General features: G+C 42.6%; 1 protein-coding gene across 18 annotated transcripts in view; it reads left to right on the forward strand.

The window, feature by feature from the left end:
• Positions 1–26,441, forward strand: part of HMBOX1 (homeobox containing 1) — a 119,086-nt gene that overhangs the window by 34,560 nt on the left and 58,085 nt on the right. For all 18 annotated transcript variants that reach the window (XM_064508264.1, XM_064508273.1, XM_064508265.1 and 15 more), the window contains exons 2-4: positions 9,349–9,432; positions 22,261–22,740; positions 24,719–24,804. In XM_064508264.1, the coding sequence (XP_064364334.1) occupies positions 9,410–9,432; positions 22,261–22,740; positions 24,719–24,804 (589 nt within the window). In that variant the 5' untranslated portion in view covers positions 9,349–9,409. The remainder of the gene's footprint in view (positions 1–9,348; positions 9,433–22,260; positions 22,741–24,718; positions 24,805–26,441) is intronic.

Raw genomic sequence — 26,441 nt, forward strand, 5'->3', positions numbered from 1 at the left:
AGATGTCCTTTAGAGGAGTAATACTAAGTCTGCAAGCGATCTTGATCTCCATTCGAGGCATGCTGTCCAGGCTGAAGGGACGGATAGAGAAACTGTGCTGTTAAGTGGTCCTGCTTGAGCATCCAGCTGAGGTTGGTTTGAGCATTGCCACCACTTCTAGGTATTTAAGAGTTTTCTTGGACAGAAGTATAAAAGAATGTGTGAGATTTCTGTTCGGGGTAAACTTTTACTATTGAGCCCTATAGTTTACTGGTCTCTTGCTCTCCTTCACACACTATTCAGTCAGCAAGTAATCACAAAACAGAAACACCTAAGAAAACAAATGTTTCATTTTTCGTGGATAGGTGATATTTCACCTCAGCCTGAAAATATTGTCCCCTTTTCCAGTGTGCTGCTTCAAACAGCTAAGCGTTCTCCAAAGCTTCCCAAACCCTGAAATAATGAAAGCGTTTTGTTGAATGCTAAGTGTTCTTGATTTTTCTTAACACCAATATAACCAGAACACTTTTATCGCTGCCAGTCTGTTGATTCAAGTCATTTCGGTATCTTCTAAATCAGCTAGTGGGTAGAAGTAAGAAAATGGAGTGCCTAGAGAATAAATCTACCAGGCTACAACTTCACCTTGGACAAAAGAAATAGCACTCTTTCATTTGCATCTGCTGAACCATGTACTTCTGCAGGGACAGAAGAGCCCCACAGGCTTTCTGGCAAAGCACATGAAAAAACTTGGATCCGACTGTTTGCCTGTGATGGATAACACCTAGAGAGACTGACCTGGTGAAACTCTGGGTGATGAGACAGGAGGAAGAGGGAAAGTCAGGAAGGGAGGGTAGAGACGCAGATCAATATTTTAAGTGTAACCATTTGATGAAGGAGTGGGACAGAGAGCGGCAAGGAGACCTGTTTGATCTGCTGTTGCAATCAGGGAACATCTTCCGGATCCCAACCCAGTCCCAAGATCACTGGTGGACAGATAACAAATCATGTTCTGAACAACAGATGGGTGCCCTGGGTGTACTATGACCCTGTCCATCAAATTTACCTTCAGTTACAAGGCAGAGGGCAGACAGTGGTGAGACTGCAATGCTCGTAGTCTCCTTTTGTGGCACAGTTTTATGCAAACTTGTTCTGGGCTGGAAAGGGATTGCATGCTTATTTTATTATGAGCAGCTGAGAGCCCACAGAGCTTTTCAGAACACCATTTAGTGCTTTTAAAAGTTGCTGACAAGTTTATTGGTTGTACAGCATGCTGCCATCTTACTGTTTGGGGGAAAAAGCAAAGACCATCTAAAATCCAAAATCTATTGCTAAAAAGATGAATGTTCCCTTAAATAATCTCTCATAATAGCATGAATTTGCTATTGTTAAGTGACAACACATTCCTCTAAATACTTTTCTGTTTGCTCCTGACATACAATAATGCAAAAATAAAGGATATAAAGTATTTCTTATTTCTATTCCTTGCTTCTTCCTGATACCCGTGATGGCAGATACATTTCCCCATTTCTTTTACCAGGTCAGCAACTGGACTTAGGTTCTTCAGCTCACTTCAGCTGAAAGTGTGTGCATCTTGCGTTGGGCATCTTGGTAGTCGCATAGGATTTTGTAGTAGGTTTTTGTGCCTGCCAAGGGCGTGCTGTACCCCTGTCCTGCAGTACATCTCCTTCTGTCAAGTGACCTGATACCTGGTACAGTTCCTGGAGTTCTGGTGAAGAAGACTTGGTGGCATCTACTAAGATAAGCTGGGTGGAGATCACCTCGAGAGTCACGGATGAAATAAGGTCTCTGTGGGTCTAGTCAGCTCAAATCTTCATTTTATTGAGTGTTATGCGGTTGCAGTACCTCCCATGCTGGCACTTGTGAACCTGTCTGTGACTGACCGAGGCCTACGTAGTGAGTGAGCATTAGTTTTGGTGGGGGACCTCCATGTCCTCTTTGAAACAAGTAAGCTGCTGCTTTGAGGGGAGTTGGCAGGCAAAGAGGAAGGCGAGTCTTTTAAAAGACTGTTGCTATTTTAAGTAAAATATGGGAAAGTCACAGTATTAGTCAACTTACTTAAACATGCACGGCTCCAAGATCAAACTCCAAGCTCATTAGGCACTAATTCTAGTAGCCTGGGTTAGTCATTGTCTAGACATTGATGGAACAGGTATGTTTTTCCAGTATTTCCAGGATGTCCTACTGCTGGCAGGCTGGGATTAGTTTATCAAAGCTTTTTTGCCTGGATGGCTGTTCTGAGGCTGCTGCTGGCCATCTCCGATCTGCAGGGTGCTGTGCTCCTGCTGCTCCGCGCTGGTCTTCCTGCAGTAAATAGTGCTGGTCTGCACGTGTGGCATTTACACCTCTCTCAGCGTGCGATGTGCAATGCAGTCTGCTTGGTGGTCTTCCAACATGAGTGATCTCCCCCCTGAGATCTGGGAGCTATAGCTGCGGCACTTTCCTTTTGTTCATAGTGTGCTGTGACTCTCGGTCTGCATCTTGCTACAAACGGGGTAAGTCCTGCCTCCATGTCCAAAGCAGTACTTGGTGCTAGTTAGACGCAAGAGATGGCAGGCAGTCTTAGGGCTCTTCAGGACCTCGGGAAACAAAGTCACGTTCTCCTACAACATACTGCGTAGTAATTCATTTGAGCAGTTCCAGTTGGTGAGAAATTTAATTGCAGCATAATTACGGACATAACCACACAGATATGGGTTGCACAGGAAAATGCCTGAATAGATTTAGTAAGCAGAGATGCTCAGACCTAGCAGTATTCAGCAACGTAGGTGCACTCGCAGCATGCAGACATACTGTGCTTGGCAATGTAGAATCTCATGTCGGTTTGATATGTCCAGTGCTCCTATGTCGCTATATTCCTAACACAAAACTGTCAAGGCAATTGGTGTTAATTGCGATCTCTGAGTGAGCCCCTTATTTATTGCATGTTTTGTCCAGGCTGGGACTCAAGGACTTGACTTGGCTGCCCCCCATCCCCAGTTTTGTCCAGATTAACACGTATGCCTTGTTGCGTGCATATCCACAGAATTCAGAGTATAATCTGCACCGCTGGCATGTAGCTGCTTTAAATCTTCAGTCTACGTCCGTTGTAGCTGTATAGGAACAGGCAGAGATCATACTATGCTTTGAACTGTCTGCTTCTGCTTACTGTCTTCTAACACATCATTACTGATTTAGTGAGCGCGCCTGCTCTGTTGCTGTGCAGTATCAAACATTTTGGACTGAACCACTCAGCTGAGAGTCACTATCTCCTTGAGTTGCCTCTCACCTGTAAGTGACCATCTTCCTCTTCCTCCTCCGTTTAAATACTCAAACTGATGTAAGTGGATTAAGCTAACCTATTTGATCATTAAGGAAGTTGTCTTTGCTGCCTAGCAGCCATTAGCTATCACTATTAGCCATGAATTTCTGTGCTTTGCTGTCATTCTTCTGCTATCCATACTGACCTGCAGTTTTATCTGGAAATACTGGTTCACCCCTCACCTTTGCTCCCAAGCAAGTTTTTAGGCATGATCAGAGGTGACAACATACAGAAATTCAGGAGATGTTACAGTGCGGGTGCTTGGTACGTTAGGCCTGAAGCTCATTTATAACCAATAATGAAAATACAGCCTGGGAACCTCCGTGGGAATGTGTCTGGAGATGTATCTTAACAACACTATTTCATTTTCCAGCTCTTGATGAGGACAAAGCGCTACTGAATTATGTCCTTTTCACTGAGACTGTCTTGTCTCATATGTGTCTCCGGGACTTCTGAGTAACTCAGAGGTCGTTTCCAGTGAAATATGGAAGAACTTTTCTGCCTTTCTGAAAGCTTTGGGTGAGTTTGGGAACTTAGTAATTTAGCTGAGGTCTTCTCTGCAGAGAGGATGGATTGTTATTCTGCTTCAGAATGGAGCCTGACCTCCGGCTTGCACTCTAGAAAATGCCACTAAATTTGGGTAAGAAGCCTTCTTTTGTGTAGTGTTGGGAGGGAAAAGGCGATAGCAGCAATGCTGCCTGCAGTGCTAGGCTGATCACGCTGTAGAGATCTATCACAGGGAATGTTGTGGGAGCAAGGATTTACTTATTTGCTTTCTTAAGTGTGTCAACTGTTGCTTTCTTTATCATAAGATCAAGGATGTATTTTCCACGGGGCAAAATGCTTGTTTTGGTGGTTTCCCGTAGTTAAGAGGGAGGCAGAAGAGTGGACAGATCCTGTCAAAAATATTCTGCTGTAAACTTGGCAAGCTGCCATTGTGTTCCCTCATCATCATCCTGAGATATTCCCTTCTTCTGGGATGCAGTAAAAAGCGTTTGGTAAACCAACACAAAATCGCAGTAAGACTGGAAACGGTGTTGATTGGAGGTAACTGCTGAGCAGTTTCTTCAAGAGTTTTTCTGTTCTTGAAGAGGGCATGGTCTATACCTCTCTTTGGTGTGGAGGTCTCAACCTATCCTGTAGGATATGGTCTCCTCCATAGCAATTCATGCCTTGTGACTGAGCTAACATACTCTGTGCAGTAGCTGCAGCAGATGCATGGTGTCTGCTTTGCTTGCTTAGTAATGATTCTTGAGGAGAGCTCGTTGTGCATCTTCTTGAGGGTCTTCATGAGAACTTGCTCATGATACAGATCGATGTACTAACTTAAAGCAATAATATTTAAATAACTTAGAGCCTGGAGACTTAAGAGGCAGTTGTCCTCCTGTTGTCGCGATGCAGTGACTACTGAAACTGGATGCTGGGCGCTGCTGAGCCCCAGCGCGAGCTCAGGAGGTGGCAAGGCAATGCTTAGAGAGGTTCTTAACCTTGCTTTCCAGGGCACAAATGTAACACATCCTCAAGTCATATGACAGAGTGTATTTTTTTTTTTAATAGGCCTATTTTGGGAAAATGGGCTAGAGTCCTAGATTTGCTTTCGTATTTTGGACACTAGTCCTACTTTTGTGCATGTACTCAGATGAATTTATCTTTAAGTCTTGAAACAAATACAGTACTTGGAGTTTTCAAATCACTGGGTAAACAACAACCTGTCTGAACATCTCCTGACAATACAGGGCTTTCTAATCAAGCAGGAAAAGGCTTAGCAGGAACTATTATCTGGAATCTAAAGCCAGATACATTCAAAGTAGAAATCAAGTACAGATTTTTAATGATGATGGTGATTAGCCACCAGAATGAGCTACTAAGAGGAGCGATGGATCCTTGGTCTCTTGGTGTCTTTGAGGCAAGATGTCTTCTGGACATAAGTTAAGACAGTAACAGGTTTGTTTTCTTTTATGCTGGCCTCAGCATAGAGAAGGTGAAGCAAATGAAATATGACAGCCTTTAGACACACACGGGCACACGGAGTCCAACCAGAACACCTAGCAGCTCCTATTGACCTTAAACCACACCTCTATCGGTTAATTAAAGGACTTCAATTTGTCAGATTTTCTGTTACTTCTAAGGGAGCATTGCGTTGTAATTATGCACAGGGTTGGGTATCTGGCTTTACTGCAAATTCAGCAGCGGCAGAACTTCATTTATGGGGCTGACTTGGCTCCTGTTTGCTTCGCCATCCAGTGCACCGGGTTTATCAGCAAGCTGGCACTCAGTTCTTCAGCGTTTCATGACCTGGTGGCCCTAATAGTCGCAGGACCTACATCCTTGAGCAGATACCGTGTTCAGCCACTGATACTATCCTTTTTAGCTTTAAGCCAAAAATTTATTCTGTCCATGATTTACCTTCTACAAAATGATATTTCTCTTTCACAAGGACACAGAGCTTTTAATTTGTTGTTTGTAAAGCCAATTTTAAGAACTTACGACGGAAGGTATTAGTGAAATACAAAGTGGTGGCATTATTTTTCACTATGTGACTCAAAAAATTAAAAAGGAAAATCAATTTCTTTTCCAAATAAGTGAGATCAGCCGCCTCTGTACCAAGTAACTTCCTCCTTGCTTCTGCAGGGAGTTGTTGATCAGGGTGAACTGTGCTTCAAAACATCTAATTGCGTACTGTGAGAAATGAAGAAAACTGAAGTGGATCCCAAGAATGTATTAAAAACCTGAACTAAAATGAGAATGATTTCATGTCAAGTGAGACAAATGCAGAGTTGATACTCCAATGCTTCACACATCCACTTGTCCTTGGCACTGAGAAAATGAGATTTTTAATATCTGAAAAACAGATTGCCACGAAGACTCATCCATTGTAAATTTAAGCTGCCTTTATAGCAACTTAAGCTGGGGACAAGATTGTTCATTACATTTGATTCTACAACTGTGGCCATGATTTCCATATTAATATTGAATTTTTTATTATCGGTACCAGAAATAGGAAGGGGAGCTGGAGGTATGTTTTCCCTGTGTTTTATTAACAAGCAATTTATTTAATGGATAATGTGAAGAGGGCAAAGGTTTGTGAGTTCTTACTTGCCTATCAACTATAGATTGTGGTGACACCTGCTTTTGCCGCTGTGATTAAGCCTAGTTTGGCGCTTTAGTTTATGATAAAAGAAGGGGAATGGGGGAAAGAGGGATATTGATTCGTGATTTTAAGTCATGGCTTGTTGGTGGTGGAAGCTGCATTGTTTTGGACTGAATAATTTGGCTAAAATTGTAGGCGAGGAGTTGCTCGTCTCCGTTCTGACGAGCCCTTAAATTACAACAACTTGTAAGCGATCTTCACGTGTGTGGGGTGGGGAGGGAGGGTATTTCAGTGCCATTGGACTTTAGACCAACTTGGAGTCAAAGACCGTTTGTAACCCTTTTCAATAGCTGCCGTGCTGTTCTGGCATCGGATGTAGGAAGTGCTGGTTTCCTCCTCTTTCTGTTTAACTTCATTTTCTTTCACAGTTACAGCTACAAGGCAGCCCTGAGGATTCCCTGACCTGCCTTACTGTTTGGCTTTGTCTGTGACAGTTTGCAATTGCATCTGGACTGTAACACTATCACCCCCACCTTTCACATAGCAAAAATGGAGATTTCTTATTTTCGCATGAGCTCTTCTTTATTTCTTTCTCCTTATTTCTGCTCAAATGCTATCATCTTCCGTATCTGCATTTACAGATCTGGAGGCTCTTGGAAGAGTTCCTTCTCCCTCCTCTGTTCACATCCCAAACTAGATACTAATAGCTCTTCATTTATAACATCTGAAGTCTGTACTGTTTTTTTTCTCTTCCATTAGTATCACTAAAATCATTGTCCTGCCTTTGTCATCTCTCACCTGAGTTACTGCAGCCTTTTCTTTGGCTCTCTATAGCTCATCTCATCCTGTTCCAGTTTTAATATTGTGTTTCGTGATGATGGAAGGTGATCTTTCCTTTCCGTTGTGGGTTATGTTCTTTGCTTCTTACCCGCTCCTCAGTCTGGAAGCCAATCTTTCTGCGAGGAATCCAGTTCTCTACCATTAGCCTCTCTGACCTTCAGAAAGTTTGTATATATTTAAGACAAATTTGTTCCTCTTTGGAAAACAAAACAGTTCTCCGTATTAAACTCAAAATTTGGCAATAAGTCAACAGCATGATCTCATATTTTTTGTGACTGCTTCAGGGAAAATGTTTTAAATATAGTTGAGAGATTTAACAGAGAAGTGCTTTGGTGTAGAACTATCTCTAAAGTGTTTGGGATTGGTAATTGCAAGGGACCTGGGTATTCGTCTTTTCCATCCATCAGTACTTTAGTGTCATGGTTTCTCTCCTAGGCCATGGTACCTGACTGTGGTGTGCTGGGATCATTGGTCCTGTCTACAACTTGCTCTTGGCGGCCTCCTTTCCTGGAGAGGAAGAAGGCAATTCGAGACCTAGATGTGGGCCAAATGAGTTGTTTTGGAAATGGCAGCAGCCAGCTCTCAGCAACTCCCTTCTCCCAGCAAACGCCCAGGTCTTTCCTTCTCCATGGCTGGGTGTGAGCAGTCACGTGGGGGAGAGACTTGAAGGCCCCGGGAAAACTGGTGGCCAGAAGCGGACTGCTGCTGCTTCTGGAAAAGGTCATTCAGCCCAAAGCCTTTGCCCTGAGGGTTCCCAAGTTGTTCAGGGCAGGAGAGATGTATAAATGATGTAGTGTGTACCTGGTGAGCCTGGTATAGTCCGTGCATGGGCAGTGGACTCCAACTGGAGCAGGTCCAGTTTTTCCAAAGTGCACTTCCAGCTATAGCAGGTCCTGTGGTGCAATAGAGGAAGGGCCATGCTATGGTGTCTGCGCCACCCTTACCCAGTGAGAAGAGCCAAGATCTGTCCATCCGCAAGGTCTGAGTGCTAATATTATAGACAAGCTCTTTACGGAGCAGGCTAAATTACCCTGTGCAAATCTCGATGCTGCTCTACTCAGTTCTTTCCAAGGTTGCATACGCCCATAGCCTGAAGTGTAAATGTTCTCCCTAGTTCCGTCCACCTCTGCCTGGATATAATGTCCTGTCTTTCTCTTTCCCATTGGTTAATAGTTTTGCTTTTGAAGCACTTTGAATTCATGTTTGTGGAGAAAGACATCAGCAATGATAGCTAAAGAAAATTCTATTAGGTCATTCTGTTTCAGAACATAGTACCTGTCTTCTAAGCTCTTTGCGGATGTTAGCCAAATAATCCTTTTAATAGCTTTTGTGAGTTAAAAGGGTAGGTAACTGTCATAAGGCTAAATGATTGCATAGATTAATTTACTTGTGGCCAAAAGAAATCAATTGTAATTTAAATTTTAGTCTCTGGACTTGATTACACTACCAGACATCAACTTTCTCCTTAGGAGTCTCACTATGTGCATTGAAGTATATGTCTATGATTATATATGGATCTGGATTAGTTACAGATTACCAAGAGTAATGTGATTGAGCATTTCCAGTTTTAAATCTATGGCTGTACACAAGCTCAGAATACCCAGCTGGTTGACCTTGTTTAGATCTATAAAGCATCCATTTATAACTTGAATCGTTATAATTCGTAGGGTGTTTGGATGTGAAGAATCCAGTCTTTAAGACTGTGGGTCCACTGCAAACCATGACAAAGCTACCACTGAAGGCAAAGGGAAGCAAGAGGGTCGGACCTTAACGATCCACAGGATAAAGCAAAAAATTTGAAAGAGGATATGAGAAAGTTCAGCGATTCTGGAGAGCATTTTTCTTAACCATGGTTATATTTAGCGGTTGGTATACGCTGTACCGCCTCTGAGCAGAGGGAGGGATTAGATGATTGAGAAGGATCCTGAAGGGACCCACCTTTGTTTTTCCCGATCAAAAGTGATCTGGGGCGACTGTCTGGTGAGACTGCCATAAGGTTGTCCTCTGTAATAAAACTCCGGTTGTATAGTGCTTAGCCGGATAACAAGAAGTCAGAATGTATTTGCCTTTCATAGAAATCTCTAACTTTTTTTTAATCTTTTGTTTGTCTGTCCTACAGAATGGTGAATAACACTGAAGACCCCCAAGAGGCTTTATAACGTCCCATCCCCATGTAAAGTATGCTCAGAACTTTTCCAGTAGTGTAAGTACAAAATAAACAAAAAAAAGTCATTTGATGAAAGCTCAAAAGTTTGTTTCTGTTGATTTGTGTGAAAAGAGCAGAGAAATGGTTACAATGATTATCAGCAGTTTGCTAAATTGGAGAGTGCTGCTGGTGTGGTATTTGCAAGGCGTTAAAGGCATGGAAGAGTAGAATTTAATTCTTCACTTGGTTTGGCTGATAGGTTATTTCTGCTTTTCTGTCAGAGAAAGAGGAGAATCATGCAATTTTTAGACTCTTAGTCGTGATCAAAGAAAGGGTACTATTAAAAGCTGGAGATGGCAATCCATTTCCTGGACATACTAGATGGATACCAGAGCTGGGCAAGAAAGCTTAATGCCACTACAGACTTGGTGAATGGGGATGAGTACACCATAAAGGTAGTGTTGTATAGCAAAAGCAGAAAACCAGGGGCAGCTAATATTAAAGTTCACTGTGTTCATCCAAGCCGCAACCAGCTTGCCTTATATTGCATTTCATCCATCTCTCTCGCTGACCAGTCCTATATCACTGTTCCCTGGACCTCTTTTATAGGCGTGACCAGATGCCCGTCCAGTGGCTGTCAGATTCTGGAGATGCTCTGACCTCCTGATTTCTGACTGTACCTCCTTGCAGGCTGAGCTAGAAAGAGAAATCCTGTCTACAGAACAGGTAGTGAGAAACAGGGCTGCTGTGAATGTGGTCAAATTCGTCCCAGATGGATTATCGCAAGGGTGCACACGGTGTAGCTGGCACAGGGGCCTTCATAATGCGAGGGCCGATACAATCACAGGCTTTTGTACAACAAAGAGTTGCAGCAAAGGGTAACAGTTGATCGAGGCGGGGGGGTTTTAACTAAACCACCAATGTATTTCAAACAGGCCTCTTGACACAACCATTGAATAATTATTTTCTATTGCTGTTGGGTTAGTCTTTCATTCAACATCAGTGGTTTCTTATTTTGTTGCAAGTGCCATGAGCCTCCTCCTATTCTTTCTTTGTAGCTGGAAATATGTTGGATTTTAGTGTTAAATAGTCACCATTTGAAATTGTGAAGTTTTAGTTCACAGCAGGAAAGAAATCTGGTGGAAAGGCCACACTGCCCTGTACATCTTTATTATGCTGGCAATTCAGAGTCTGCAGAATGATCTTAGCGCTCCTCTGTGCTTTGTATGAGCACAAGGACAGTCTGTCAGCCTCAACTCTGAATCAGACTTTTAACATAAATCTTAAAGCTGTGAATTACGCTGTTTTAATTTCCTGTGTTTTATCCAAATTTCAGTCGTGTTCTGCCTCTGTGCAGTTTCAGTTCGATATCGTGTTAGTCTGCTGCTTTCTGGAATCGTTGTGCAACATTGATGTGTGCTGTTAATCAGCTGCCATCCTCTATTAGAGAGGTAGCCGCTGTTTTGATTGATTCCAGGATATTTGTAGTTAATACAGTCATTGAGAATGCAATATAAGTATGGGCGAATGATTTCTGACTGGGTGAAAGCCGGGGTGAAACAATTTGAAGAGGATTAGAAAGTATTAAATTAGAGGAAATGGGCCAAGATGACCCAATTAGGTGTAAAGTTTTCAGATTAAACCACAGATATCTTTTAAGAAGGATAAACGAGCTTCATGGTTACATAAGAGGAAAGAAGAAAACAGCCTTAAAAAAAAGAAAAAAAAAAAAACGGGTGTGACATCCCACCGGCTAGGTGGGACCTGTTGTGAAATGGTGACCTGTCTCATATGCATCTGCTTATAATGATTATTTAAAAGAAAAAAGAGAGTGAGAGAGAGTAGAGAAAGAAAGAAATAAGTATGTATGGGCTGGGGAGAGCAGGAACACAGCTACCACATCTACAGCGAAGACCGGAGCTAAGATGCATTTTGCAATTTGTTTTGATCACCCCTCCAAGTCAGGAAAGAGTTACTCCGACATAATAAGCAATAGGAGTATGAGAGTTTTGACTTACATATTGCTAAAGGTGAAAAAGGAGCCGCCGACACAGTTGCTGCCCCCAGCTGTGTGCTCCCTCCATCTCCAAGAGAGGTAGCCACTCCTAAAACAGGCAAGATAAAGTAACTTAAAAAGTAGTGTTGGAGGTATTGCAATTTTCAGCCCAGGGTTTTAAAGTAAACTGAAATTAGGGCTGGTTTACATTAATAAATCAGTTTGGAAAGTACCATGGTTTGAGAGCAGTTTGTTTATCGCCGTCATCGGGCTTCATGCTCTTGTCAGAAGAACAAAGTAGGCAGCTGGCTGCATGAACCATTTCACCCACCTAATTTTCATGCAGATCTGGATGAGAGCCGGTGCTGAGGAGGAATTTGAGGCATGGTGTGAACGCAAGACTTTTGATTTTGGTCTCACAAGAATTAGTTATAGATGTGAAAGCAGGTCCTTCTGTAGCCAATGCAAATATATCTCCATTGGTTTCCCCATAAATATAATGGGAGTAATTATCTACTTGTACCTCACCGGATCACTGCAGTATTGATTAATTAATACGTTAATGATGAGATATGACCATCACTATTGTGTTGCATGTTTCAAACTACCTCTCAAAATACGATTTCTGATGGAACTGGACAGTTTCAACATTCCCATTTAAAGTTTACCTGTATTACCAGGTCAGTGCGTATGAATCTAACTGCCAGCAATGACAGAGCTGTCGTGGGAGCGGCTATAAGCCTCCTGACTGGAAAGAAAATCAGATTGAGTAGCACAGATTAAAAAGAACTGAATTGGAGTGTTGTCTTCGTTTTGGAAAAACAACAGAAAGAACAGAACTATTATGTGAACTATCCCAAAGTTGGCATGCGCTGGAGACCAGACAGAGGAATTATGGTGGTTTAGAAAGTTACTGTCCATAGCTAAAAGGCATTAACTGTCCAGCTTCCCTGAAATGTGACCCAAAACACTTTAAACCTTGGTGAAAGAGGCTTCAGCTAATTTACACTCCTTATCTTCAGTGATATCAAGGTAGAGTGCAAATAGCAAGGATGTTCACTTGGCATTTTAAGCTTCCTTAACTGAAACGATGTCTTGTCCGAGCCCGTAGTATTACTTTAAGACAAACCAAATGAATTACTCCACCATCCCATGGGCAGCTAAGCCAACCTAAAAGGAATCTAAAAGAAATCTTGTTCCCCGTGCTTCTCTTATGCCACCTTCTGCTTATGGCCAAATTATCATGTCCCAGTGAGCTGGTTTGGTTATAGCAATCATCAGCCACCTTCTCTAAGCTGATTTGACTTGCTGATCTAGGCAGACATGGGGTTGGTCGAGCTGTTTGTTTTCCTGCTGGGTTTGTGAACTGGACTGGTTTGTGGAGGTTGCCACCAAGTCCTGGCGCTGTGCAGGAGGGCAGAAGAGCCGGACCAGCCCCTCCTGCAGTGGTGGTGGGTGCTCAGCTCAGGTCACCCTCCCTCATGCATCTGCAGCCTTGGGGCTTGCATCTTCAGGAGAACACCAGGGCCTGCTCCAAGTGGGTCACAGAAAGATTTGGGTTTGCTCTGAAGATGCAAGCTGAGTTTTCCCTATGTAACGTAAGGAAATGTACCTAATTAAAGCCTGGGTTAGACTGGAGATGTTTGATGCTTTAAGAGCACTAATTAGTATGGGTGTGGGGTTTTTTTAATGCTTAAAAAAAAAAAAAAAAAAAACCTCTAATATGGAAGTAACTGCAGCCAAAAGCCTGTGTTTTTGCCATTATAATTTATATTCTTCAAGGAGCTCCAGTTATCTATCCCTGAGTTGTTCTCGCAAGTATAATCTGTGTCTTCGCTGAGAGTGTGTGCCAATAAAATTGCACTTGCAAACTGTTTTCTAGTGGAAATTTTTTTGCTTTGTAGTTAAGCATGAGATTAGGTGTAGATAAATTTCAGTTATTTGCTGGGTTTGGATTTTACTTCTCTGAAACTAACAGAATTTGCTTTTAAGAAAAATGCTGGTTGTTACTGCAGGTGATAGATTCTGCAGGAGAACGAAGGTGCCTGAAATGCTTCCAAATGTCTTTCTCTTTACCTATGGAAGAGAGATGGTGGAAGTCCTGCTGGTGGCACCTTGCCATATCTGGCGCTGTAGATGGACCCTGTAAGATGACTGTATGTGAGTGAGGAAATACTCAAATTTTAGCCTGGCACTTAGTCCCTGCCTCCTTGCAGAATCCCTGTGTGGCTTTGGACAAGTCATTTTGTCTTGTTGGAAGGCTGGTGCCCTGTGTTTGAGCTCTTGCTCTCAAAAAAATTAGCATAATATCACTTTCCTGCCTCGGTGGGGTATTCTGCAGAAAGATGTGTTTGAACGATACAAATGCAAGTACTTCAACTAGGAGGTGTAACGCAGAGTATTTGGAGATGCTCTCTGGATTTTAGTAAAGAAGTGGAGGAGACAGGAGACAGCAGTATAGCTACCGCAGGAATCTTGACGGCTGTAAATGTGTGTCTTGCCAATCGATATCCAGGCTGAGCCCATGTCTCTCTTGGTTCTCTTGCCACAGTGACTCTGTTTCTTCACGTGGGTTGAAGAAAATACTTCAGTGTGTTACTGATACCTGGTTAACTGTGCAACTCAAACACACAAGTGCTTTCATGACTGTTACAGAGCTTGTATACCCGAAATTTAGTCTGTGGGTCCCAAATCGAAGAACTTCTCCTTCGCTCTTGGCACTGGGCTGGGCTTTGGTCCCTGGTTCGACACTCAGCTGCCGCTATAGCCTTTCTCGGTGTCTGTTAGTCTTTCCGATCCCTCGTTCTGCCCTTGAATGCAGCCTCAGAGTTTCAATTCCTTCCTCGTTGCTGTAGAATTGCAACAATAATAGGAAACCAGGATTCGAGAAGTAGGGAACATTAGGGTTAGACAGATAAAGTGTCGGTGTGAATCAGTCTGTGCTTTGAGCAGAATTCAGAAGTACCTGGCTGTCAGCCCTCTGCTTAGTCAGAGGTCAGTCCCTGGTGTAAGACTTGGATTATGACAATAATTGGCATTTATATTATATTTTTCCCTTGTATGATTGATCTCAAGTTCGCCTCTTCTCCAAGGATGGAAAATGGATACTATAAAGGAGAGCAAGTTACTCGCCCAAGTTGAATCAGCGGCAAAACCGCCAGGATTCGCTTACTGCCAATGTGCCAGTACCCAATAAGCAATATTTGTGAAGACTTTCAGAGGCTGAGTGGAGGAAGAGCATATACAGAGCAAGTGAGGCTGGGTTTGGGGCTCTTTAACTAGCTCGGAAACTTGAGGCCTCCTGAAGAAATGATATGTTGATATTCTGCTCTCAGCTTGCCTTCTATAATTTGTGCAGCGGTGAGTATTTGATTACGTTGGATTTATTTTCAGAAGTTTCAGGCTGCTCTTATTAACTGTCACCATTTTGATCGAAAGCGTATGGCAGTGTTCTGCATTCATAAGGCGGCGTTTTGCATTCATAAACAGCAGCAGTGACGTTTAACCTCGATAGATCAGCTTGTAAGCCTGATTTCGCTCCTTGGTGCAGCGCGAGGTTTTCGTTTCGCTAGGATGAGAGCCGTCATTAGGAGCATTACACTTTGTTTGCGAATCAGGATGAATGGGAGTAGGGCCCTCTTTGAAAATCAGGACTGCGAGATGCCACGGCAGGAGGTAATTATGCTAACGTATGGATAAGGGTGGCTCTGTGTTCGTTGACATGATGAGCATCTGAGGCCTGATTTTTTTTTTTTCTTTTTTTTTCCTCCCTCCTTCTCTCTTGAAAACCAATATAACTCCACTGAAGATCCCGGAGTTACTTCTGATCAGCATAAGTGAGAGCTGAGATGAGTGAGCTCCTCGCTGTTCTGTTGCGCCCCAGCAATCTTTGCATCGGCTGCTGTTTTGAAGGTGGCTTTGCTTAACGTGGTGCAAAGCTCTGGGCCTTTCGGAAGCATCGAGATGGGCTGGGAATAAAAAGGAGGCGAACTCGTCCAGTAGGAACAGAAAAGGCTGGAGCCCGAGTTTCAGAAGGCTGGATGGTGTTATGCCCTAAACGTGAAAGCGTAGTTCCAACTGTGTCTTAAAGCTTCTCGTGATGGGTCGCAGGCTTAGCTTCTAGACCAGCGTTCATGGTCTCTGCACTGCTTACGCTGGGATACAGATCAACTCTTCTGCTTGAGAAACGGCTGTAGCTCATAAGTGCCTGCTCTTGAGTGTCTTGTAAGCACGAGCGGCATGCTTTGGGAGGAGTAACTGGGTGGGACGAGATGGAGAAGAGGAAGGAGCAGTGAGTGAAACCTCTCTTGGGTGCTTGGATCGCATGAAAATGTATGGAGAAAGAAACAGACTTGCATATATAAAGTATGGCTAAAAAATTAGACTGGGGAGCTGGAGGTGGAGTGTCGGTTTAGTCACTGGTTCTTAAAGAGAGTATCTGAGTGAATTAGGTTTTCGGATCTCAGGCCAGTTGGATAAAGAAATCATATTGCCTTTAGAAATAGCAGATGTGAGGTTACATTCTTGCTTGCTGTCTAGATCAGAGACCTCACATTGAAGGGAAACGTAGCAGCCCTGTCATACCCAGCGAGGATCCTCATCGGGCCACGCTGTGGAGACAGGGCATGGGAGGCCAGCCCTCCTCCGGTCTCAGCTATGCCTTTTTAATAGCTGGAGGACATCGGTCTCCACAACTGTCCAGACTGCAAATCTCACCACTACTGTATGCACATATTCACAGCAAAGACCTCAGAGGCTATGGAGTTCAAGCTGTGAGAAAGGCCATGATGATTAAACCACGTGTTTTAGTTAACAAGTTGTATAGAGTCACTTTTTGCTGTATTATGGATAACTTACTACAGCTGAAAGGCCATAACTTACACAGCTTTCACTTGTGATTTTCTTCCTGTATTTAAAGGGCGAGATCGTATTTAATGACAACCAAAAAGTGGTGAGTTGCAAAAAAAAAAAAAAAAGAAAGAGAGAGAGAGAAAGAAAGATGGTGTTATAAAACATAAGATTACAAATGCTGGAGATGCCATTAACAGCATAGTGCTGTTAGGGCTCTAACCCTGTAATAGCAATATATGCTATATATCACAGAAGTGTAGAAAATGGCATTTATCCACATCCTGTTTGCCACAGTTGACGTGACTTTATCAGAATCATGCTTAAACCAATTTCCAGACCTAGGATCCTGTCCTGAAGCTTCTGACTCTAGCCCATATCCATACTATGCAGATTTTATCAAATATGGGTCTTGTATCAAAAAGCACAGCTGTTTAGGTAAGAGTCTTGAGCTTTGCAGAGCTTGTTAGAGCAGTGAATTTTAGTGGCGATTTGGAGAAGGATCTCTGCAGTAATGCTAGAGCACATTCCACTTATGTATGGTGAGTAGGAGAGAGAAAAATGATTTCTTGCGATCATTAAAGAGTCCAGAGCCCTTTTGTCTATCTTAGAGGTGTTAGGGCCAGTGTTCTGGCCATGTTCCTAAACAGATAATTGAATTGCTCTGAACTTCTGCGAGTTCAGTTGGACGCGGAGTTCTTATCCACTTGCCGCCCTTAGCTGGTTTCCTGGGATTACTCTGCCGTGTTGCACCACCTAGAAGGTTCGTGTCGGGTAAGTGGCTCTTGTGGGCTTGGGCCATGGGAATAGATGAGTGTGTGTATATGAAGGTGAGGAAGTGATGCTGTGTTGTTCCTTATTTTTTTTCCATCAGTGGCAGAAAGATAACAGAATAAAACTCTTTTTGTATCTGGCTATGTACCCCCCACTTCTTTGGCAGCTACCTTTGAAGATTGGTGCTTTCAAAGTGGGGAGGTGCTTCTCTGTCTAAAGGGAGAAGCTCATACAAAAATCAAGGTAGAAACCTCGTGGTGGTGGCACAGGACAAAGCAACGGTATTGTGAGCAATTTCCCCCCTAAACAGCCTTCGCTCCAGAATGCAGCTTTAGCAGGAGGAAAATGATGCTGCAGAGGTACCTGCATCTGACTGGTTGGGACCTGCTGGAAGTTTCACATCTGTGGATTTGGAAGCAAATATAGTTCTTTTATTATTCAGCTCCTTACAGTTCTCCCTTCAATCTGATATTTGGGTACCTCAGGTTCCTTTTGGATGAGCCAGGAAAGATAAGCATGAAGTTTTAATGCTTTACAGATACCAAGAGGCAGTAAGTGGAATTGTGCTGTCTTATGTGGGGCATGACTGCCAACTTAATGCAAGAAATGTAAATAGGCTTGATATTTTAAGCTACCTTTTTCTATCAGGATCTAAATAAGTTTGATTCCTTTTAAGGATTAGATTCAGTTGCAAAAAAAAATTGCCGTTTTAGTTTTGGCTTAAGTTGTATTTACAAGGGTTCGGCTTTCAGCATTTCAGGGTGAAAAGCTCAAGGCTGTTCTCCCTTGGCTGGCACTTTTTCTTAGATATAGTCTCAAGCAAATTTGACAGCCCAACATAGCTGGTGAGGGGTTTGGTAACTGATGAGAAGATGCAGCAGATGATTATAGCTTGAGATCTGCTAGTATTGAGGATATTTTGCTACATGGGCAGCGAAGTTGGACACGGTTTGACCACAGTCGTTGCTCTCAGACATAGCATTTGCTATCTTTATTTTCTTCTGCACCCCCTCAGTCATTCTGCCTGTCCCTTGCTTGTTTTGCTTCTTGTTACTTTTGCAGCTGATTGTATTTCATAAGGAAAAAGAGGGGATAAGCAAATTGAATTAAAGCTAGCTGGAGTAGTTCAGAAGAATAAGAGGCTCTTACAGCAATATGCTGGGGGTGAAGTACTGGGGAATATCCATTAATTAATGAGGTGAATGAAATTATGATGATTTTAAAATGGCTGATTTACTTAACTGCTTTGTAAATTGATTTTTAAACAAGATAAGTTTAATAAAAATATTTTTAAAGGAGAAAATAACTGAAGCCTTGTTAGAATAACAATTCTAAATAATGCTGGTGTGGTTATTCATTAAAAAGCGGTAGATAGTTGGCAACATTGGAACGTGTTCAACATTGCCAAGTTATGCAATGCTCGTTTTGGGTATTTAATGGAAAATTCCCAGTTCCTGTAATCATTTTCAATGCATAAAACTCACTTAGAAGTGCTGTTTCCAGGTCTCACAGTTGCATAGAAAAGCACACGAAAATGGGAATGAGAGTTCAAAATCTAGAAGACAAATAAGTGTGTCAGATGCAATATATACTGTGTATGTAAGTATAAGCAAGGCATTTTTCACACCTGCATATGACATTAGTGAGAGCAGTAGTGAGATGCTGTATCTGATTTTGGTGTTCATATGTTTTTAAGCGTGGAAAAATTACAAGGTACAGAAGATGCCGAAAAGCGTTGGAGAGGTAGAAGAATACCTTGCATGCATGGGTTTAGTCTTCTAGCCATCCATACTGCTGGCCTCACTGGCTTTGGAGGTTCTTTGTTTGTTCGTTTATTTCTAAATTACCGACATTTTTGCGGTGATTGTGTTGACCACATATAATGGATTTAACCTGACAGTAGGACTGCTACTCTTAGATTACTTTCTGCAAGGCTTTTAGTAGTAGTCTGGTGGACCACAAGTTGAAAGTTACTGAATAGCTCATTCTCACGTCAGAACATGGCCTTGTCCTTCATGCCTGGCATCTCTATGTGATGGGAACTACTGTACATGCTCAGCAGGTCCCCACTGTGTAAAAGTGGGGCAAACTGTAGGCCAGAACAATATCCCGTGTACAGCTGGACCAGAAGGTCAAGCATTTTTCCCTGGCATGTAAGAAAATTGGAGTTCAGTATGTTTAGTTCACTAGTAGTAAAGGACACTTCAATCTGGCACGAGGACCCAGACCTAGAAGCTGAGCTCTGACAATTTAGACAAATTAGGAATCCAACCAAAATTTTAAAGGGAATGACTGGCTGCAGCAACAAACAGCTGAAGGAAATGTCAGATTCTGTGTTGCTTGACATTTCTGAGGCCATCTGGAAAGTCATGCTTTTGTCAGACAAAAGGTTTTAGGCTCACGGGACTGGAAAGACAGAAGTTTTAGACTTCTAGGTCCATGGTATACTTGAGATTAAACTAGATAGTCTAAAGTATTCCTTGGTATTAAACTCAAAGAGTCGGTAAAGGAAGAATTTTGAGTCGACCCAATTCTGGGTGGAGGTTCTGGTTCACTAGGTCCTCCAGTTCCACAAGTACTTGAGCACATGAAACTTGGGTGTTGACAGATAAATGGTCCAGGAAAAGGTGACATTAGAAAAACTGGTAAGAAGTAACAAAAATGAATTTGTCTCTGAGGAAAAGAAAGCTAGCATATCTAGTGAAAATGGTCTCAAGATCAAATGTTTAATGAGAGATTTTCTGTTTGAAAACTACACTACTCAGAGCTGACACTGGGGACTGTCAGACTGTGCAGGAGCTTGCGACGTGATACAGTGACAGTAAGCCAGTGTGACACTTCTGTTCTCCCAAAGCTTAGAGAGAAGGTGACAGCAGCACTACCTCCTCCAACGCAGAGGAGGAACCCAGAACACACTGCCTGTTTCTGACTGCTCCTTGTCAAGTTCTGGATGTCTCCATCGGAGATGTGACTTCCAAATCTTAATTGTTATCATTCCAGTCAGTTGCTCGTCTCCTGCTGCATTGGCTGCTGTGCTCTCATTTTAGTAGAATAATCTGGGTGCTTGTCTTCTAAAATTGAAAATGGCTTGTGCATTTTCAGTAATTAATTGTCCAAAGGACAGCGCATTCCTGTTGGACTGAAACGCTCATAGGCTCTATCCTGTCTGCCGTCTTCTCACGTGGTCAGTTCTTTGGATAGCAGTCATCCCCTTGCCTTGTCTTCCTGCTTCCTTTTCCCACGTACGCATTTCTAGTGTTAAAACGTGAAAAGGGCTCAATATTTGCAATACAAGACCAAAGCTAGGACCTTTTTCTTGGTCTGTATTTGCCATTTTCAGAATGGATCAATGCATCCTGGCTCTGTAGCACTGCCACAGCACTATACTGTAGCTGTAACCCTCCTAAGCAAAACAGTTTCAGGGCCTGTTCTTCAGCCCTAAGGTCATCTGGTCACATCTGTACTACGAGGCACTCCTAGCCTTGAAGCTGGGTGGCTTCATCCAGACAGCCCATTTGTTGTTACTGGTCCATGCAAAATCGTGAATAATACCTGTGAACTGGTTGAGAGTATACTAGTTATGCAGGGCCAGAACTGTGCCAAAGACCGTTAGGGCAATCTAATGGTGTCGATGACTGTTTCAGTGCCTGTTTGTGGGCATTTTTTAATTTACTATTTTTGACAAGGCTGTACCCTCTGACTCAAGGACAGACCGTATTTCCTTGCCAGGCCAGGTCTGTATCGTGAGACGTTACTTCTTTGAAGAGATTCCTTGCTTCACCCCCAAAACCTGCTAGCTTGGTTTGGGTTGTGATTCACATTTGTGAGAAGAGATGAAACAGAGCAATTAAAAAAGTTTCCTCACTTCATGGCTCATGTCTAGGACTTCCTCTGTGCTAGTGCAGAAATGGAAACGAGTAATGATCCTCAGAGTTTGTGAAGAGGAACCGGCAGCCTGGTCCCTGGAAGGGTTGGCATATTTGTGAAAGCCGGCATTCCTTCTTTGGTTTTAATGGGGTCCTTGGCATTCTTGCTTCACTTTCATAAGACTGCTCTTTGTCTGCTCTGACCTGTAGAGGTTGTACGATAGATCTGTCATGTCTCCTGGAGTTTGAGTGATCTCTTTCCCCTGCTCTCCTGCAGGAATTGTAATAAGCCCTTGACTCATAAGAAGATTTACAAGGATGGAAAATGCCCTGGTCTCTCTGCCAATTCTGTCTGCCCTCCATCTGCCGTCCCTTCTTCTCAAGATCTTGACTTCTGAAGGGAGAGATCTTGTCATTTTTACGCCATTTGGATCTGTTCTGAGTAGACCTAGGAAGGAGAAGAGATGAAGGGACCATAATGTGATTTTTCAGTTCCATTTCTGGGGTCTGCAGCAATACATAGGAGGTTCGTCGTTCTGATACCTTAGGAAGTTTAGGAGTTAAAAAAGCTTTTGACTAGCCACCATGGTGATTCAGTTACATGAGAAACCTGCCTTTGGAGGGGAAAAGGCTATAAACTTATTTCTTTAAATGAAAGCTCAGTAGTAATTGGATGTGCTGCACTTTCCTTGTTAGGGCAGGCAATCTGTGACAACATTCCAGGTTCAAAAGTTACTAACTTCAGAAATCAGACTTCAGTCAAATCAACTTTGGTCCTACAGGGCACTGGAATTTCCGCTAGGGATGTTTTATCATCTTTTTTCAAGGCAGCAAAAAAAAAGTTAGGGCAACTTGTGCTTTTCATACTTCGGATTTGAAAGAGCCGCAATTCGTAAATCTCACATCAGAACTGGTTAAAACTTCTGCAGAAAAGTTTTACTTCTGGCCTAGACCCAGCTGATCAGTTTTGGAATCTGGGATTTTTGTCTGGTGGATACTTAGGGATGAGCAAAATTTGGTCCACTCTGAAACCTGGTTGCAGCGTTGATTATTGAGCAGCCACTGTCTCTCTGTAACACATGTTCATCAAAAGCACAAGGGTAGCAACTACAGGTTTATTGTAAAAGATGGAAGGAGTGCTAACAGAAGAGATAAAAGTTATTTGAAAACTTAGAAAAAATTTAAAAGACAGCGCTTGTGCCAGATAGTGAGACTGGCAGTAATGGGAGGTTTTCTGCTGAGTTTGTTTGGAGATGGACTACTTGAGGTGCCTTCTCTGTCATATGTGTGACTTAAAGTATTGGACCAGAATTGGTCTTTCCTGTGTGTAAGGTACTTTACATGTCCCACAGAGAACTGTTGAACTGAAGCATTTGCTTTTACATTTCACCTTATTTTTAGTCTGCTGGAAACCATGTCTCACTACACAGATGAACCAAGATTTACCATAGAGCAAATAGACCTGCTTCAGCGCCTGAGACGTACAGGAATGACCAGACATGAAATCCTCCACGCGCTAGAAACCTTGGATCGTCTTGATCAAGAGCATAGTGACAAATTTGGGAGAAGGTCTAGCTACGGAGGTGGTTCCTACAGCAACAGTACCAACAATGTCCCAGCATCTTCCTCTACAGCCACAGCTTCAACACAGACCCAGCATTCGGGGATGTCCCCATCACCTAGCAACAGTTACGACACCTCCCCACAGCCTTGCACTACTAATCAGAATGGGAGGGAGAGTAACGAGAGGTTGTCCGCGTTCAACGGGAAGATGTCCCCTACCCGTTACCCACTTGCAAACAGCTTGGCTCAAAGGTCATACAGTTTTGAAGCTTCTGAAGAGGACTTGGACATTGATGACAAAGTGGAGGAACTGATGAGGTTAGTAGAAGTCTTTGTAAAAAGTTTGGAAAGTCAATGTAAGACGTCCCTTGGAAATACGCATCTTGGAGGATTGCTCCAATAGGTCTAATCAAGGAAGTGGGAACAGCTTTAGACAGTTATTCCCTTACTAGTTCTGCTGGGCACTATCTGACTACATCTCACCTGCCTCCTGGTCTTGTGTAGCTAGCCCCTGGCCTTGTGTAGATATCCCACAGGCTGTTTTATTTTTGAATTTTTTTTCCACGCAGTTCCAAAGATTAAATTCCATATTAGAGCAATGAATTTCCACCCTACTCTTATTCAGAAGACTTCTCACTGAGTTTTAATTTGCACAAATCCTCCTCCACCAGTTTATACCAATTGAATTCCCTTCCATGTATAGGGAGAGTAGGGAACCTGCTTGGTTAAGGCTTTCCCCTGGGATCTGGAGTTACATGTATCTTATTTCTTTATAATTTGTGGAAAGGGCTGACTCTGACTCTCTCTGGGATTTGTACAGTCTGCAGAATGGCAGCAGGAAAATACAAACAGCAGGGAAGAGGCAGAAGTCTCCAATAAGAGCTAGCTTTTTTTCTTAAGCTAGGTTTTTGTCCAAACTGACTTTCCTTTACTTTTAGCCACTTCTTATTCAGCAGTATGGCAAAGATTAAAGGAGGGGACTATACCGCTGAGGATGAAAGTCAGAATCCGCAGCCTTGATAGCAAAATGAAATAAGGGGAAAGGCCAAATATCTCAAAATTATTTTTGGGGGGAGTCATAATTTTGGAGTTCCTTTTTTCCCCAAAGCACAATGTTTATGAGGTACCTATGAGAGAACTAGAGTCCATAAGCTCTGAGATGAAGGTGTGTTTGAAGCAGAGTTTGGAGACTTAAGGTACAAGGTGTGGCTGTTGGGGGAGAAGAATAGGTAAGAAAAGCTGATAGTAAACAATGCTGACTGGTGGCAGGATAATGGGATAATGCAGGCAGACGGTGAGTATAGCAGTATACTGGAGTTCCCTTTGCTGAAGTTCAGCCATTCCTCTGAGTTTTGGGTTCCTGTGCAGTAAGTCTCAGCTAGTGCTTTCGGTGCTTATTCACACTGAAACTACTTTTATTTTCAGGCATATGGAGGATGAGTATTGGGTGCAGAAATAAAATGAACCCACAGCATAGCATTTATTTTAGTTTTGCAACCTTAAGTCTGTCTTGAATCCTGCTGGGGGAGAAGGAGAGAAGGAGAAGGGAGATTATCAAATAATAAAGCCTAATAAAGTCTGGTTTTAATCGTCTGCACCTTTCAGGGAGGGAAGGAGGAAGAGAAGGGAAAAAAGGTGTGTTTACTGCAATCGAAATTTGCTGCCTATCACGGTCCCTGTGCAACCACCACATTATTTTCCTTTCAGCCCAGTTATAGTCCCTTCTGAACTATCTTTGCACACCTTTTAAAAATCGTAATTCCAGATAAATAAAGACTTTAACAACTGGCGCTTGTTCATTCAGTGTCAGCCATGTAAGGAAGTAGGGATCGGGGGGATAGTGGCTGCAAAATCTTTCACCTTAAGGTCCTTTTCTTGAGAGGCTGAAAAAGGTTTGTATGTGTATATTCATTTGTGTAGCTATCCGTGCAGACCCTGCTATCCTTTATTTTTTGTTTTTTGTGTCTCATTTTTATGACTGAGGTTTTTATGCTGGTATGAGAGATTTATTCATCCCTGTGTAATGAAACTTTGTTGCATTCCATATGGCAGCCCTGCACCTACTATGAATTATATAGGACATGAGTCATCCATTCTCCTGCTAGGGTACTTTGATCAAACGTGACACTTGTTAAAAGAAGTGTCCACTGGTGAGGTAGTTTGACTATTTTAGCACCTGCCTTCCCCACTCCTTCCCCTCCTAAACAAAGGAAATAAAACCATTTTGCATCTTCAAAGTGCGCTTTGGTCTGTCTGTCTTTTTGTGTGTGTGTTCTTTTGTTTTTTGTTTTGGTAGGAGGGACAGCAGTGTGATAAAGGAGGAAATCAAAGCCTTTCTAGCCAATCGGAGAATTTCCCAAGCAGTCGTTGCACAGGTAACAGGTAAGAGCTCGGGGAGTCCTCTCTGCGTTTTGGGAAACTGTGTCTAGCTGCCTATGTGTGCACGGTGCAGATGTGGGAATATTGCTTGGCTTTCTGCATTGCAGTGCAGATCTGTCAGCTTAGTCATGATAATGTATGCCTTTGATTTAAGACCCATTGTCCCGCACATCATGGAACTTCCCCAGTGAATCACTTTTTCTTTTTTGTGGCTTGTGCTAGCAGATTTTATTTTACAGCATTATAATAAGCCCAAAGTTCTTATCTTAAAATGAAAACGGTCTTCCTTAATTCTTAAATTGTTTGTTAAACGTGGCAAATAGATGCATATCTGCATCTCTATGTATGGAGATATATATGTATAGTATGTATTTATATTATAATATGTATACGAAAAGTCTGGAGATGCAGCTGAGCCAGCATCAGTACACCCAGCAGTCTGATTATGATAGTTTTAAAGTTTTTCACTCACTTTGAGTTGCAATTAATGAAAATCATCAGATGCAAGGTTGAGGGGATGACCCTATTCACTCAGATTTTACCTGGAAGGAGAAGTAGTTCTCTTTTTGCCCTCTGTCCTGTTCCTTATCTCTTTGGCATTCAGGACAAGTGAGCAGACTGCAGTGATATCACTTATTCCTTTGGTGTATTTCCAAATCTCTGTACAAACAGTAATGAAGTCTTATTGCTCTTCCATGGGGTGGAGCGCTATTACTTCTCCTTTACAGGTTCATGCTGTTTGCCCAGAACAGCATGGAGTTGGTAGCAAATCTAGGATGAAGACTCGATTATAAAAATAGATAGCTCAGTCCCATGTTGTATCTGTAACATTTATTCATTTTTAAAACTAAGCTTGAATAAAGACCTTGAAATAGATCATTTTTAAAGTTCCTTGATGACTAGGAATGCCAACCCAGCAGGAGGGAGGCTGTTCTTTTATGATATTTCCAGTGTTTGAAATGTCATAAGAACCCATCTGTCTGCGATCTGGGTTTGCAGGCTCTGTACATACTAGCAGTTCAGGTAGACAGGCAGAAATGTGAGCTCGAGCCAGGAATTCCTACCACGTCTCTAACTCTTCTCTGTGGCCTTGAGCAAATTACTTGTCCTTCCCTGGTTTCAGTTTCATCTGTAAAGTCATGAGAGCAGCATCTTGTGTAACTCAAAGAAATGTTTTGAGCTTTACTGGATGTGAAGAAGAGAGTGTTGAAAATTAGATGCTAAGTCTAGTTGTTTGATCTGAACCCGAGTGGTGAACTTTCAGGAGTTTGGGGGTCACTGCCCTACTTCTGTGCAGTCCTTGCCTGAATGTAGTCTCTGAATGACCCATCTCTGCATTAACTTCTGTATAGCTTTTTATAAGGGCAAACAAAAGGAAAACTTCTGACTTCAAGACTGAGGCTGAAGGTTCCAGCACCCTTTTTGTCTATCAGCAAGTCAAACTAGTTCTTTCCCTTCAAGAGAAGTAATGCAAAGAGGAAGAAACTTCAGCAAGGCAGCCTTTCCCAAACTAGCCAGCATTTTTTTGGTCAGCTGGACTACTGTATGCAGAGTCAGTACAGCAGAATCGCTGTGCTAAATCTAAGACGGAGTCTGTGTCTGTAAAAGGAGTTGATCTGATTGGCCATGTGTCTCAGTGC

The sequence above is a fragment of the Dromaius novaehollandiae genome, chromosome 3 (genome assembly GCF_036370855.1).
Source record: "Dromaius novaehollandiae isolate bDroNov1 chromosome 3, bDroNov1.hap1, whole genome shotgun sequence".
NCBI lineage: Eukaryota > Metazoa > Chordata > Aves > Casuariiformes > Dromaiidae > Dromaius > Dromaius novaehollandiae.